This window comes from Polyodon spathula, chromosome 46 (genome assembly GCF_017654505.1).
Source record: "Polyodon spathula isolate WHYD16114869_AA chromosome 46, ASM1765450v1, whole genome shotgun sequence".
Taxonomy (NCBI): Eukaryota; Metazoa; Chordata; class Actinopteri; order Acipenseriformes; family Polyodontidae; genus Polyodon; species Polyodon spathula.
The window spans coordinates 1,635,370-1,652,513 of record NC_054579.1 but is presented as its reverse complement, the minus strand read 5'-3'; the positions used below and the strand labels follow the sequence as shown (position 1 = coordinate 1,652,513).

General features: G+C 43.2%; 1 protein-coding gene and 1 long non-coding RNA gene across 2 annotated transcripts in view; one reads left to right on the top strand and one right to left on the bottom strand.

Moving 5' to 3' along the window:
* Positions 1 to 5,155, bottom strand: part of LOC121306090 (SUN domain-containing protein 2-like) — a 15,369-nt gene extending 10,214 nt beyond the window's left edge. Inside the window, exons 1-2 of the mRNA XM_041237793.1 lie at positions 5,061 to 5,155; positions 4,400 to 4,533 (exon numbers count right to left, since the gene is read on the bottom strand). Coding sequence (XP_041093727.1) covers positions 4,400 to 4,533; positions 5,061 to 5,155 — 229 coding nt within the window. The remainder of the gene's footprint in view (positions 1 to 4,399; positions 4,534 to 5,060) is intronic.
* Positions 5,156 to 5,202: 47 nt separating this feature from the next.
* LOC121306218 lies at positions 5,203 to 12,256 on the top strand. Its single transcript, XR_005948174.1, has 3 exons — positions 5,203 to 7,415; positions 7,936 to 8,105; positions 8,360 to 12,256. It is a non-coding gene; the product is annotated as an uncharacterized LOC121306218 (long non-coding RNA).
* Positions 12,257 to 17,144: the final 4,888 nt, after the last annotated feature.

The window sequence follows — 17,144 nt, the reverse complement described above, 5'->3', positions numbered from 1 at the left end:
CTTTACAATGCTTCCCTATGCTTTACCAGACCTCTCTGTGCTTTACAATGCTTCCCTGTGCTTTACCAGACCTCTCTGTGCTTTACAATGCTTCCCTAAGCGTTATCATGGTTTCACTGTGCGCTATTCCACTTTGCTGTGCTTTTACTATGGGAAACATTTATAAGGGAACAGGAACAAAAAACGAAAAAACTAAGAAAGATGCTCTGTACTATTTAAAGTTTAATCCTAGGCTTGGAGGTAACAATCATAAAGGAAAAGGTAAAATGAATCATAGAAGTTGCCACAGCGATGCTTTAAGGCATCGCTGTGGTAACACTCTGCTCGCAAGCTACCTGAGAGTGGTGTGTGCTGTCTGGGGTAGTGTGTGCTGTCTGGGCGCTGCTTGACGCAATGCACAGGTAAGACTCACCCTCACAGACGCAAACACTTTCTCACTGAGGTCTGAATCGCACTGAGTGAGACAGACCTGCCTGCCAGTCCTGAGGCTGAGGTGAGAGATGTCTCAAGAGCTTCCTCTGGCACACTGCTTTCACACACAGCGCGTGGGAGTGCTGTGCTGTTCATTCACAGTTAATATTTAACAGGGAAAACCATGAGTCCTTGTAAGATTGTAAGAGAACATTGAGTCATGGCTTCCAATTAAAAATAACAATAATAATATAAATCATAATCATATTACTACTGTTAGGCTTGTTGGTGCAGTGGTTAAAGGAAGGGGCTTCTTATCAGGAGAATCCCAGTTCAATCCCAGCTCAGCCACTGACTCACTGTGTGTGTCACTTGTTAAGTGACAGAGAAGTCACTTAACCTCCTAGTGCTCTGTCTTTTGGATGAGATGCAAAACAAACAAGATCCTGTCATAAGCGGCTCTGCAACAGCAGTTGTGATGGATAGTTACCCCTAGTCTTTGGAATTCGCTTTGGATAAAAACATCTGCCAAATACGGCTGCCTAGGCTTATTTATTTATTTGGCAGATGCCTTTATCCAAGGTGACTTACAGGTGTTACAGGGCAGTACAAGATTACAATGCAAGATTCATATTTAAAAACATTGCAAGTGCAAATAATACTACTAAAATGAAATATAGGATGCAACAAGTTTGGTTTACAACAAGTTATATCTGCAATGACTACAGTAGTGCAAGGATAATGCATTAGCTGAGGATCCAGTCATGTGGTGAGAGGCCAGGCAAGCCCAGCGCAGAGTAGGAGGGGCGGATAGAGAGATCTACAAGTGCAGTCTGAACAGAGGGGTCTTGAGGAGGCGGAGGGAGGCAGTGCGAGAAGGATCCGTCCTGAAGTTCTCCGGTAGCTGGTTCCACCACAGAGGGGTGAGGGAAGAGAAGGAGTGGCCACTACTAATAATAAAGTATTTATTATCATAATCATGCAATAACCTTAATGATAACATTAATAATCATAGTCTTATGACAAGTAGGTCATTAACATCCATCCCCTGCCACGACTATATATGCAGAATAAGAGCTATCAGTGTGATGATAAGGCAGGTGCCCATGACTGTAGCAAACGTGTGTACTGAAAAGTGGCAATGAAATCACAACTGTATAAGCATGTAAGCAGTCATGTCTATTTTATACATTACTAAGGGCATATTTTCAAAGCTTCAGTCTTTTATTAACTCCTAATTTTGGAAAAAGAGAAACACTATACAAAACTAGTATCAAAGATGTGTTTTTTTTTTCTTGAGAAAACGTTGCTAATAACACAAGCTTTGTTAATTCAGCTGTTAAAAACCCCTCCCTTTCAATTCCAATTGACCCTCAATCTCCCTTTGTCCTTCCCTTCTTTCAATCTCTGAGTCGATAGCACGCCCCTGTCTAGGGTTTCCGAATTCCTAACTGATTCACTGCAACAATGGCCGTCTGCAACCCCCTGCAGCCTGGTGGTTTCCAGTGTGGGGCGCTATTGTTCCCAGTAGAACTCAGTGAATCATCCTCATTCCGCACACACGCCCACACACTCACTCTCAGACACAGCACACTGGACAATAGCATATCTCTGGCCTGCTGGCAGGTTGCTTGGTGACAAAGCCGTGTTGATGATAAATAAGCAGTGACCCTAAAAGACTTGTATTTCTAATAAAACGCCGTTGACTGCCGGTGAACTTAACAGGCCTGACACCCCCCTTCCCAGATCCTACTTGAAATAAGATGCAGCAATCCACCTTGTTCTGTACTTGTTCTTCTAGGATAGTGATCTGCTCAGATCTGGGAAAGACAAACTAAGCTACAGCAGCAGGAACTGAGTCAGGCTTGGTCAGAACTTCTTCTTCTTCTTCTTCTTCTTCTTCTTCTTCTTCTTCTTCTTCTTCTTCTTCTTCTTCTTCTTCTTCTTCTTCTTCTTCTTCATTTGTGATCTGCTCAGATAGATCAAGCAGCTGCAAGTCAAAACAGACCCATGTCTCACATACAAAGACAACACAACCTAGTTTCTTTAGCAACTGTGTGTGTGTGATCATGGAGCCCAATCCTAGCCGACAAATCATGACAAGCAAAACTGATATGTTTCTTGCTTGTTTGTTCACTTTAAAACTGGATCAGTGGCAAAAGATGTTTACGGAAAGTTCCCCTCTCTCTCCCTAGCCTCTTTCCTCCCCCCCCCCCCCCCCCCCCCCCCCCCCCCCCCCCCCTCGATCTCCTTCAGAGGATGATGTCACTTCCATGTACCCACGCGGTCTGATCTCGCACAACCCTGATAGATTTCAGGTGTGTTGCCTCAGGGAACAAACTGCCGGGCCACTCTTTTAACCACTGCATAGTGTGAGGGAGGAAGTCAGTTGAACACAAAATACAAACTACTTGCAAAATTGTGCAAGAGCTGAGCGAGTGGGTTTGTGCTACCCAAGATTATAAATCCAGTTTTTTACCTCATCTTTTGGTTTGTAGCTGCAATATCTTATTGAATTTGGAATATGCAGAATTCTCAGTGCTATATAAATAAAAACTTCCTGGTACTTGCTGGAATGTAATGACTTCCTGTGCTGCTGCTCAGTTTTACTCCAATCGTTAATCCAAAGCCAGGCCATGTGACCAACTGCACAATACGTGACAAAATACCAGGAAGAAACCTTTTTCAAATTAAAAATAAAAAAACAACTAAAAGTGAACTCAGTTTGACTTTGTCTGAAAATGCCGGCCGTGTTTGAAAACATGTAGCTATTAAACAATGCAACCCCTGTAACTTCATTAAACACCATACAACAATAAGGGCATTGGAGAATGTGCATACTGGTGGTAAATTAAGATGCGTCTGTCTATCTGTATACCACACTTCAATTAAGATGTGTCTGTCTATCTGTATATCACACTTGAATTCTTGCCCTTTACAAAGGTTTTGACTAGAAGTCTTTCTCAGAGAAGGTGTTTAAATCTGTTGAAATGAACCATTGACCTGCACGCCTTACCGCTATGCAAAAGAGCTGGGGGCTTGAATCTGCAACAGGCAGAGCATCACACAGCAATGCCCGTTGTAGGCTTTTATTAAATTTAGTAATCACCAATTATTTTCTCCCAATTTGGCATACCCAGTTATTTTTAGCCTCAGCTCATCGCTGACTCGGGAGCGGCGAAGATGAAGACACGCTGTCCTCCAAAGCGTGTGCCGTCAGCCGACTGCTTTTTTTCACACTGCAGACTCGCCGTGCAGCCAACTCTGAGCTACAACGTCGGAGGACAGCTCTGGGCAGCTTACAGGCAAGCCCGCAGGCGCCCGGCCAATCTACAGGGGTCGCTGGTGCGCGGTGAGCTGAGGACACCCTGGCCGACCTAAGCCCTCCACCCCCTGGGTGGCACTCGACCAGTTGCCTATGCTCTACTGTGGACATTCTTCAGCACAGGCTATATCAGAATCCCTATTTCGATCCTCAATTCTGGCTCAAAGTCACAAGAAACAAGTAGACTAGCTATTAGCCAGTGCCTTCATCAGCGTGCTGATGATCAGTGAAGAAGACGCTAGCTGAACCTTTGTCTACTTGTCTTACTTTCCATGTATGTTTTTGAAGTTATGGCTGGACTTCTCTTTTTACATGTACATACTGTGAACGAAAGGCTAAATGCCTTTTTCATGCTCCTGATCCCCCTAGCGGTTGATTAGTTAGAAGTCAGCATAAGACCACTAGAGCTTGCTCTTCATTATGGATGCTAAGGTGTTTATCTTTGAACTGTTTGATTTGTGGATCATGTCCAGCCCTCCCTTCAATTCATTGGGCTGAGACGCCAACTCATTGCATCCGGATAGCTCTGATTCTGTTAGTGGCAGGCGTGTTGTTGTTGGAACGGGGAGCGTTGGTTTTCACCTTGATTAGAAAAGCAGATGGGGGCTGCAGGAACGACACACTGACTCACCGTCCCGGGACAGGATGGGGCTGTTTGTTTACCGACGAGAGTCAGGAATTCCTTCATGAGAGCAACACCTGCAAGCACAAACAAGCCCTGTCCACCGGACCCTGCTGCAGCTGGGACTGCTTTCAGCACCGTGTCACAGGGGCGGCTTTGGACTGGGGTACCAGCTCTGCAGAGGGAGAAACACAATCACAGTTTAAAAGCTAAACATTGGGGGTGTTTATTGCAGATCAGAACCATGCATTGTTTCTATCTATTGTCGTCTGACCAAAACGTGTTAAATGCACATAAAGAAAAATGAGATCAGCTATGGCCATTAAAACATGTGATGTTTATATATATATATATATGTGTGTGTGTGTGTGTGTGTGTGTGTGTGTGTGTGTGTGTGTGTATATATTATTAGTTATTTAAATGTCTGTCTTAATTAATTAGTTAGGGACTAACTTAAAAGACTAACTTGACTTGTGGCCACATCAAGATTAAAAACATGTAAATTGGGGGCTCCCAAGTGACACATCTGGCAAAGGCAGGCCACGTCGAGCGCAGGATGTACCCTATAGCCTGGAGGTCGCTGGTTTGAGTCCAGGCTATTCCACTGGCGACCGTGGACGAGAGCTCCCAAGGGGGGCGCAAAACTGGCGTGCGTGGTCTGGGTGGGGAGGGCTTAGGTCAACCAGGGGGTCCTCGGCTCACCGCACACCTGCGACCCCTGTAGAATGGCCGGGCGCCTGCAGGCTTGCCTGTAAGCTGCCCAGAGGTGCGTTGTCCTCCCATTGAGGCGGCTGCATGGTAAGCCTGCAGACTGAAAAGAAGCCGTCGACTGACAGCACACGCTTCGGAGGACAGCGTGCGTTCGTGTTCGCCACTCCCTAGTCAGCGCGGGGGTGATAATTCATAAGATTACTTATTTTATTTTTGAATGGCGTTGACACAGCTGAATAAACGACTCTGCTGTTGACTCGCTGAACACACCACTGCAGTTTAAAAAAAGGAATGCAACAGCACAAGCAGGACGATTTAACAACTGTTTCTATCCATGAGAAAATATTAAGGCGGAAAATTGGGACAAAATTGCTTACTCTGGATACTCACAAAATGAGACACAAACTATTTGAGAGACTAGTTGCCTGCCATAGAACTGAAAAGGACCTGAACTCAAGTGAAAACATCTGAGCACATCTAGCAAAAATATAACGTAAACACACGATGCCTAGGTATAGAACAATAATAACAAACTGGCAATCTTCATAGAAAAGGTCAAAGCATGATAATGTGGCCGGTAGTTTCTTCCAGGTTCACCTAAAACAAAAACCGATAAAAGCATTAGCCAAAATTCTTGTCTATGAAACCCACAGTCTAACAGTTTGACCTCATTTACAGAGGAAACGCTGCCAACTTTATTGAGATTCTTGTGATTTGATCTCAATAGCAGTGATGAAGGAATATCTCCTGTCTTCTCATAGTTCCTTTAGTTTTCTCTCACTGACAAAACTAGTTTTCCCTTTTCGTTTTACTAAGGTAAACCCATTGGTGTACTTTTACTGTCGATTGTAATAATGTACCTGCTTCTGGCACACCAATGAAGTCATGAGTATAGATGTGCGCTTGGTTGCTTAGAAGTTCTGGATGATTTAGTACTAGAGATTTATTTAATTGAAACTATTATCAAATTCAATGCCATGCAAACATCAATTAACAACATTATATGATACACAGCACCAGCAATTGCAATAGCCAATGCTGGCATAGTCAGTGAGTCAATAGTAAACCCATTACAAAAACAAGACGCTCAGAAAGCATACGGGAACTGTTCCAATCAGCCCGGTTGACTGACACTTCTCCAGCTCAGGTACTCCTTAGTGTTTAAAAGGGTGATGTCATTGGAAGCTGAGTTCACAGATAAGGGTGTGGCTTGTTTCTATAAGCCAGTCCTGGGTTAACCGATTAGGTGCATCTTGTGCCTGGCATTACACTACTCTACACAATAGGCTGGAACTGTGCTGCTCATAGCATCTAATTGGATTAGTTAGCATACTGTACAATGGCAAAAACGTTTCCTTATCCATAGTTGTATGAATTAAAGGTTAAAGTGTATGAAAGAAAAACCATCATTCTCAGTAAAGCTAAGTACTGCACCTACATCCTGATAAAACATATATGCAATACTAAAACAGGTAAAAAAAAACAAAACAAAACTATTAATTGAAATATAACTAGCAAGCATTTTAACTGAAAATGATTCTGACTGCTTAAATGGCATATCTCGTTAAATGACTCTTTCATTGTGTATTCGTAGTGGCCAATAAAAATAAAATAAAATAAAGAGATCTGTGGAGATCACAATCTGTGAACACAAGCGCACCAAGCAATGTGCAAAACTTCCCTCTTAACAAGCTAAGGAAGGTAGGAGATGAGCTTCAATAACCCTTTGTAATGGGTGCTTGACACACACAGACATACACACTGAGACCGAGGGAGTCTAAGCACAGCTATAAGGCTGGAGGCTATGGTTTTTCGATTGCGGCCTCCCTCCTGTTAAGCCTTCCCCTTTAATTGAAGCTCAGGTGGGGCTGTGCCTTTCACCTGCCTGGTCCTGCCTTGTGGACTGTGTTAATTGAGGGGTTGCAACATATACTTTCCAGCAGTGCAGAATCATCAAAAGCGTTGTACAAAGCACTCACTGTTTCTATAGTGTGTGTGTGTGAGTGTAGGGGGTGTTAGATAACATGGACCTGCTCCATCTACCCAAGCATGGACCTGCTCCATCTACCCAAGCATGGACCTGCTCCATCTACCCAAGCATGGACCTGCTCCATCTACCCAAGCATGGACCTGCTCCATCTACCCAAGCATGGACCTGCTCCATCTACCCAAGCATGGACCTGCTCCATCTACCCAAGCATGGACCTGCTCCATCTACCCAAGCATGGACCTGCTCCATCTACCCAAGCATGGACCTGCTCCATCTACCCAAGCATGGACCTGCTCCATCTACCCAGGCATGGACCTGCTCCATCTACCCAAGCATGGACCTGCTCCATCTACCTGGTTTGTTTGTTCCCTTTTCCCACATTAAACTGTTGAGACGTTCAAGCAGCTAACAAACTCTAGAACAGTTTCCTTAATATCAAACTTTAGTTTACCTTTGAAAGAGCATTAACTACCAAGATGCACTTAAATATACACGTTTTTAATTCCTCTGAAAATAATCATTATAATAATTGACCCCTATCCCGTTTAAAGTGCAGTGCATATCGTACACAAGTAAAAGCTGTTTTAAAATGCGTAGTTACTGGATTAGACACGTGTATATGTTATTATACTGTGTAACTCACCACACGAGAAAAAAAACAAAAACTAATAAAGATCAATTAAAAAATCTCCAGTTCAGTCGGGCAAATTACAAGTACTCATTCTGCGTTATTAAACGCTAACAAGATGTAATTGTCAAAATTGCAGTTGGTAAAAACTCAAAGTAATAAGCAGCCATAAAAAACACACATCAAAGGGGAACTGTACAGCTGGTCATAAAAACTTTGACTTCTTTCCATTATTTATCTCTGCCCAGGTCCTGTAAAGGAAGCACAGCATTTGAGAATCAGAAGGGTTCCTGCAGTTGTGGCATCTCCAACCATCGAGTTGAATGGAAAGGCAGGAGCCGGACGCAAGCTGCAAACCCTGCTGTTCAAAGATCAAAGTTAAAAACAAAAACCGAACAGCGAGCTCTGTAGTGGAGAGGTGAGCATGGGTATATGTCAGATTTATTAACTCATCAGCCGCTGGGTGGATAATCACTACACTGTACAGGAAGCGAATAAGAACAAAAGAAGTATGTTGGTTAAGGGCACTGACGGCAACCCCAAGTTTACCAGTTCACGCAAACAGCTGCTGCGTGCAAATCACTATTTGTCGCACTGCGGCAGCTGTTTGTTTACGAGGAAAATTGCCATGGTTTCCAGTTCTAGCAATTATCCAACATGTGTCTCTTTCAGAATTAAGGCATTTGCTTGATCGTCCAGCTGGGGGCACAGAATCGATAAGGAAGAGAAGTAAGAAGGAAAACAAGTGTTTTGTTTTTGCTCAGTTTTTGCTCAGTCTTGTTTTTTATCCAGTTTTCACCGCAATTTAAAATTGGGATTTCAAGCCGTCCTTTCAGCGTTCGGCAGCTGACAAACTTGCTAAGTTAGAGGTCATTGTCACACAGGGAAAGGAGTATGAAGAATGATCGAAAGATTTAGGACTTGGCCCTCGTGGTAAAGCAATCCCAGGGCCTTCTCAAAGGAGCACAGATAAAACGTTCACCTGGCTGGTTCGTTCTTCAGTCTGGAAAGTGCTGGGAGAGTTGTGATACAACATGCTACTCCCATTCAGGTAAAAAAAGGTTTATCAAGCAAATCTGTGATACAGCTGTAGATCATTGCAGCCATAAGCCTGTAGGCACATGAAGAGGGTCGTCAATATTGTATTAAAAACCTTTTTACAGAATTCAGAGCTTATCGGATTATCGTTGAATGCAATCAGAAACATCTGTAAGAGGCTGGTAAGTTTGATGAAGATTAGTACAAAATAAAGGTTGTTGTCTTGTTCATCATAGAGAGACTACAGAGATAAGCCATGTGCTGCCATACTGGCTTCTGGTACTGGAGACAAGTGGTTATTACAACCAACTGTATCAGAGACAGCCACACTTCTGTCCATAGCTGTAGGTCACGGCTGTCCTCTTTCTCGGAGGCTGTGATGATGGCTGCAGACACGATTCTGGCCAAAGAATCTGAGAATGTAAGCAAAATATTTTAGTGTGATGTGTCATGTGATCCTCTAGACCAATGGAAGCTGTTTGTGTGATATATCAACGCAATTGTGCCATCAAATTGGTGGTCCACTGGTTAAAGAAAAGAGCGTGATACCAAGATAGGTGGTATCAAGGTACAAATCCCAGCCACTGACTCACTGTGTGTGACCCTGAGCAAGTCACTTAATCTCCTTGTGCTCTGTTCTTTGGGTGAGACGTAAAACCGAGGTCCTATTGGAAGTGACTCTGCAGCATAGTTCACCCCCTAGTCTGTGTAAGTCGCATCACAAGGGTCTGGTAAATGACTAATTAATATCAATAATAATAAATGACAAATGTTTCCATCAAGACAGTCTCCCAGGAGTGTCGAGGTTTGCAGAAATCCCCCATCGGAAAGCAGAACTGTGGTCGCAAGTGAGAAGGTGGCAGACTGAGTCCGCAGAGGTGTGCAATATATTGTGACAAGCAGCAAACTGTGCTATAGTGGCCCAGATCACAGGAACCTTCAACACTGGACAACACCAATAAAACATTGTGATCTTCGGTAGCTGGTCTCTAATCGTCAGTCCCTGTGGTCTACATAATAACTTCAAGAATGACATTCCTTCTCATACAGAACAAAATAGTGTCTGTAATAGATTTATATATCGGGACAACAACAGTCTCCTGATGACACCCAGTGCAACACACCCACTTGATCAAATCATGGCAGGACATTAAACACTTTGAGCAGATGAATGGCTAATTCCAGCGATTAAACACTCACGGTCTGAAATATTCCCCCCACCACTTCAAGGATCTTACAGCTAAAGACGTCTAATCCCTTTCCTATTCTTCAAGACTTGCCTTGCTGAACTGTTCTCTTTCTCCCACTCTCTTCCCTCCTCGCTTTGTTATTCAATGCGCCTGGAATTAAGCAATAGCTCACAGCGGATAATTGCACAGAGTGACAGTTAGTTAGTGTCCCAAGCAGAGCATAAAGGTTACTGAATGAAAGCACATAAAGAAACGGGAGTGCTCTACAGCAGCGGACACAGCTCTAAGGGTCCAGTTTTAAAGTGAACTTTTAAAGTTTAAACAGACAGAACACGAAAGAGTGAACTGTGGGCTCAATAGCGGCGATGCAGCCACTTCCTGCAGAGGGTTCTTTATTATCTAATCTGCACCATCCAGCTCACTATATTACCCCTGCTTTCCAATGCGTTTCTCAGAATCCAGATGACAGAAGCACCTCTAAGTAAGAAAAACCTTGTCGAATTCTTCAGAAATATAAACCAGCCACTAACAGAAAGGACAATTTTGTTATTGTAGTTTTTCTTCTGAATTCCCCATCACATCAGTTGTTTTCTGATTTTACTCAGAAAGTATACATCCTTTTGGCCAGGGCTAAAAGAGTCATAAAGTCTCTTGAATAAGCAGCAGATATAAAAATAGTGCAAACATTTCAGAAAGAGTGAAATCCTTTTTACGGTATAAAACTACAGATGCAATATTGGGGGATATAGCGGAGGCAGGTATACTTCTGTCCATATGTAAGTACACTTTGCATGCTGGTACATCTAGAGGACTTTTAGGAAAACTGTGAAGAAACTTGCAAAGAGCTTCTTTATCATGGGTTATTGACCAGAGGCTGGAAGGTGACTGTCCGCGCTTTAAATCTAGTTTTCTTCAGCACAAGTTGTTGAGAGAATCAGGTGCATCAGTGTTTAGTTTGTGCTGTTAATAAAGTTTACAGGCTACTTGTAGATGTCTCTCCGCATTGAACTTCCAGAGGTCACCTCAGTTCAGAAAGGAGGCTCGCCAATGGAATGCCATGCACGATTGATTGAAATGACAGATAGACATGCCCGTGATTGCGTTGTTATTTGCATGTTTGTCCATGGCCTTGCCCATTGGAGTGTTAGCTGCCCTTATGCTGGCAAACTATGATGAATGAAGTGTATGAATTGAATGGATATCTAATACCAGCAGGCAGGACAAGTGGCACTTGAGGGCCACCTTCCCCCTAGAGATGCTGCAAGGTGAAGGCAGGGGAGGAGGGGGACCAAACAGACGAACGAACCACGAGGCCTCAGATGAAGTTTGTATATATATATGTATATATGGTTCGATAATTTGTATTTGATGAAAGGATGTATACTCCTTACAGGAAGTTTCCAAGGAAAGCAGAGACTTTGAATGTGAGTTAGATAAAACAGCAATTGTCTGCGGTACGGAGATGGAGAGCCAGAGTGAGGCTTGAGGAGGTTCTTGTGGGTAACCAGTCAGTGCTTTGCAATGTCTCCTGTGTTCTCAGTGACCGTGCATCATTTTTGTGATCTCTTAAAGAATCGCACTGAGATCTCTCCAAGCAGTGACTAACAAAACTGTTTCATTATTATACTAGACGCTTTCACCTCAAAACGAAAACTGCTGCATTACAATACGACCTTGTATGTTTTAAGTCTCATCCAAAGGACAGCACACAAGTACTTACACAGGCTCCCATACAATGAGTCAGGGGCTGGGAGTTGAACCAAGAACCTCCTGGTCTCAAGCCCTTTTCTTTAACCACTGGACCACCAAGCCTTTGTTAGTGGAAAATATTCCTTTAAAAAGTCAAGCACATGTTTACCCCAATGCGTGTGTGTCAAAGAAAAGTTAGATTGTAACGTGGTGGTGTGACAGGGCACAAGCACTGTTACATTGCTGTTCTTCCAGTTTGGCAGGGATAGGGTTAATACTATCCCTGCCAAATACATGTGCAGACTGTGGCTGGGTCTTAAACAGATGGATGTAAGGAGCAGTCTCCATACTTGTGGGAGAAGAACCCAGGGCAAGCAGCACAGCGCAGCACAGCACCACACAGCACAGCACAGCACAGCACAGCACGCCACGCTGACAAAGGACTTCCATTCTCCTCTGATTTCATGGACTGAACCTGCAGAACAACAAGAGACGGTTACCTGCCAGCTCAGCCTCTACAACTGTGCCTGCTTACAAGCACCTAACGTGTTTATTACCTTGCTCCTCCTGGGAGATTGCGTATATAGTTGTACCATATTTAAACAGTACCCTTTATTTTGTGAACAGTTGAGTTTTTGTCTCTTGTAAATAAATACGCACAAGAGTGTTTTAACTGCAATTCTCACGTCTCTGCCTGCTATTTGTATAGCCCTTAAAAAGCTACACGCACTGTTGTCCTCATAAAGATGGCAACAGGTATTAGGTAAGATTTACTAGAATGATTTTTCTAGCTCTGTGTGCATTCAGCTACCCGTGTCTAGTACTGTACAGCTGGCCACAAACCAGGGTGTTGACATTAATTTGGCTAGGTGTTAAATAGCGGTTTAGTGATTTGCAATTCATCTAAATGGGGACTTCCAACTTTCTAAAATAAGAACTTGCTCTGACGTGTTTGAACTGGCTCCTGGTTACTCAGGAAAAGCATGACCTCACTTCATCCCAAATACTGGAGCAGGAAACCCTGAGGAGATTGAAGCCTCTTATTGGAGGATATCCCCACGCTCCACGATAATGAAACGGTGCAGAAGCTAAAACTGCTCAAACAAACAACGCTGGAAGCACCGGAACACATCTGTCTGAAATCTGGATACATCATATTCTCATGAAAGGCGACTTTAAAAAGAAATAGAGAAAGGAGGGAGGGTGCAGTTCAGCCTCCAAGCCTAAAGTCTGCCCTGGACTGGAGGGAACACCCTTTATCTTAGGGGGTGAGGGACGGACCGGTTCAGTCTCCATGCCTCAAGCCCTTTGCCCTTTACTTTCTCATAGAGGTTGACGAAGCAATTCTGAATCTGTGAATTTTAGTTAAAATCCTACTAGCATCCATGATAACTCCTAATGCCAGTTACTCTGCCAAGCGACACACACACACACACACACACACACACACACAGGCTCAGCCTCTACAATGCACTTACTTTACAGGCCAGTCTCGCAGCGATCTCTCTTTTGGATCAAGAGAATACCAGAGTGGATCAGGGAGAGATATGGAAATTACAGCCCAGAAAATTATTACCTGTAAAAGAGGCATCTTAAAAAAAAAATAACGTACTGCTTGTTTGAACTGGGATTAGCATTGACAGGCCAAAGGAGGCACTATAGCTGTAAGGATGGGAAAATAAATACGTACTATTGTAGTGTTTCTAGCAATAGTAAAATGAAAATTCTTTGCCATCCTTTTTTTCTCTGAGTCTCTGAATCATTTGTAAACAGCGAAACTGATGAATGTGTGTGAAACTCTTTTCCACGCCACACTTTGTGTTGAAGGAAGGCACCCTGCACATGTGAGCTGCTTCTGACAGTTTGAAAACAGTTCTGGATGTAAGCTGGACTCATTGCTCTCGTTTGAGTACCAATCATTGTTTTTCCTATGGCAGAGGAAGGCAGCAGCAGGGCTGGTAGGTGACATAATCACACACGAAGACAGAAGCCCCATATACACTCCTTGAGGGGAGAGGGGACATATATACATACTGCTGTGCATGTTGCATTGTTCTATTCTGATGTATTATGAGCCTCAATAATTAGCTTAAAGCCTCCACTAGTGTTATCTTCTATTATAACAACCTTGACTTGCATAAAGAAGGAAAAACATTGAGTGAAATCGCTCGCATCACTTGATTTTTCAAGGTGTGGTATCTGAAGCATAATCCAAACAAGTACAGATAAACATCATCGGTAATTGACAAACCCAGGACTGGAAGACCCAACAAGCTGTCTAACAAGGATGAGCGACACTTGAAGATAATATCCTGAAGGGATAGAAAGAAGACGAGCGTTGAATTGACAACAGAACTGGCAGAAGGCACAGGTGTAGTTATCCATATTTTATTTTTTATAGCACTATGTACCATAAAGATATCCTATAGGAGGTTAGAAGACCTACCCTGGAGCAGGGTAGGATATGTTAATTGACCAATCGCCTATAGGATCCTATGAAACACAATTCAAATCCTATATGGTGTTTCAAATTGCCCCCCTGCCAGCCTCTCTCTCTCTCTCTCTCTCTCTCTCTCTCTCTCTCTCTCTCTCTCTCTCTCACAGCTGTCCCTAGTTCATTCTATCCTGACTGCATTGCTGGCATTCCTGTCTCCTCAGTCATCACCCCCCTGCCCCCCCCTCGCTCTCTCCCTGCTGTCAATAATTTACAGTCGGCCTTTGCCAGATTTCAAGCAATAGAACTGAGTCAGCCTGCCTGTCTGCCTATATACCATACATGGCTACAGGGGTGGTTCAGACACTGAGGTTGTATTATTAACACTACCTGATTGAAGGCACTCAACATGTTATGTAAGGATTAACCTATCTGTTCAATACTGAAGTTATGTTAGGTTAACCATGCAGCAACATCCAAAAAGCAAGAGCTATGCAAGGATGATATAAAAACAAGGTGTTTATGCATGCCGTGCACAGAACTGGCACATTCCTTGTGTGATCCCGCTGCTTTATCATAACCCTGGCATTTATTCATTCATTTATTGTGTCCTTCCTTATGCTGGTATCATCCCTACACTGGGGGAAGCTTGTATAGGTAGACCTGTTGCCACTTTTAAAAAAAAAACAACAAAACATGAATTAGTCGTGTCTCGGTGCTCTGTTTCTGAACGCACTGTGTTGTACTGCTATGCCATTTGTGCACTCTATTGAAAAACTGCTTGGGATTTCATTAATATTCTAAATTGTCATTTATATTGCATGTTTAATGAATGCATTTGCAGGTGCACCTGTGTCCTACTTTCTGTTTCAACTCAAATGGCTGAATGCAATTCAAATACTGTTGCTGAGAGTTCGCTATCAGTATAAACTTTAAACAATGAAATTGAAGCGCTGCTGCTGTCGACTTCTGGTGTCAAGTTTGCTTAGCTTTTATTCTTTGCTAAAAGTCACATGACAACGGTGGTGACATCACGTGACGACGCTGATGACGTCACGTGACAACGGTGGTGACATCACATGGCGACGCTGATGACGTCATGTGTCAGCACCGATGACATCACACAACGTCATGACTCGCATTTAGTTGACTTCCAGTTTCGGAGTTCAGCTGTGGCTTTTCTATTCGACTAGTCAACCAGTTGGCTGTTCAGTGCTACCCTGGCGTCGTTCTTTCTTTAAATTTGCATGTCTGGTCTTGCATGTCTTGTTTGATACCATAGAGATGAGAGTTCTACCACAGACTGTTCTCTGAAAAAAATGCGCCTGGTTCCACATAGAAAAATACTGTAACTATAGGTTGACCACATAGATTTTATAAATGTGATGTCTGTTTTCCTTAAAAAAAAGGTCCATGCTTTTCAGTGTCAGCTTGTTTCCAGAGTTCACACGGAAATTTCTGATTCATTGAGGTTGTGATGGTTTTCCTAAATTAAAGAATGAAACTTCAAATTTTAAAAAATGCCTGGAGTGTTAATCTGGATGCTTCAATGCGCTTGATTAAACCCTATATATTTCCACAACTCCCTTTCCCTCCCTCAGTAAAGAGGTGTAAATTGAGCTCTTGAATGGATGCATGGCAGGATGTTTTAAAATAAACGTTGCCACTGTCCTTGAAGCTCCTGTAATTACCTTAACAAGCCTCAGCCACATCTCATTTAGGGAGGTAGTGTTTTATAGAGCAAAATGTTAATTAAAAAGGAACGCTTGGCTTCCTCCAAATAAAATAAGAATAAACGAGAGGGTAAAGGGAGAGAGTGAGGAAGGGAGGGTAGAGAGGTAGCAAAGGAGAGAATTTTTCAGACTCGTAAGCAGTGAAGCAAGTTCCTTTTATTAATCAGGACTGAAAGATTAAGCACAGTAGGCTTTCAATTTAAAGTTAATTCTTCTATTATATAAACACTGTCAGGCAGGACACAAACTAAGGCGATTATAATCTATGCTGAATAGGGTTGAGTTGCTGATGAATCATGGTTAAAGCTTTGCTGAGCTGACATCAGTTTGCAGATGATTTAAAAAGCCAGCTTCTGGGGGGCTCCCGAGTGGCACTCTGCGTGAGTGCAGGGCGCCCCCTATGGCCTGGACATCGCCGGTTCAAGTCTGGGCTATTCCACCACAGACCGTGGATGGGAGTTCCCAGGAGGCGGCGTTCATTTGGCTGAGAGTCGCCAGGAGGGCTTAGGTTGGCCAGGGTGTCCTCGGCTCACCGTGCACCAGCGCCCCCTGTAGTCTGGCCGGGCGCCTGCGGGCTTGCCTATTAGCTGCCTGGAACTGCATTGTCCTCCAACGCTGTAGCTCCTGGGTGGCTGCATAGAAGCAGTCAGCTGACGGCACACGCTTCAGCAGGACAGTGTGGGTTCATCTTCGCCACTCCCGAGTCAGGACAGGGGTGGCATCGGTGAGCTGAGTCTAAATAATAATCAGCAATTTCAAATTGGGAGAAAAATAACAAAAATAATTGGCAACGACTAAATTTATATAAAAAAAAAAGCCAGCTTCTTATCTGTAATGCAGACAGACAGAACACGAAAGAGTGAACTGTGCGCTCAGTAGTGGCGATGCAGCCACTTCCTATGGAGGGTTCTTTATTATCTAATCTGCACCAGATGACAGACGCACCTCTAAATAGGGTCCCAAAGAAAAACCTTACCGCTTTCTTTAGAAATATAAAACAGCCCCGAACAGAAAGGACAAGTTAGTCATTTTATTCTGCTCAGTAAAAAAAAAAAAAATTTCTGAATTTCCCATCACATCAATTTTTTTTTGGCCAGGGCTAAAAGTGTCATAAAGTCTCTTGGGTAAGCAATAGATATAAGAATAGCTGGAAATGTTCTGTAAAGGCAGACAGAGAGGCATGCCTTTTATAACAACGTGTCATTTCAACAACTTTTAAATGTTCTGGGAACGTTTCCTCACAGCTGGTAAATGGTTCTTTAATAAATGTAAAGGTGGAAGTGTGTCATAGTTTTATTAGGACCACATTACCAGATTGGATTTGTCAGTCTGACTGACTAAAAATAAAAATCTCTTTAAACTGTGAACTGTGC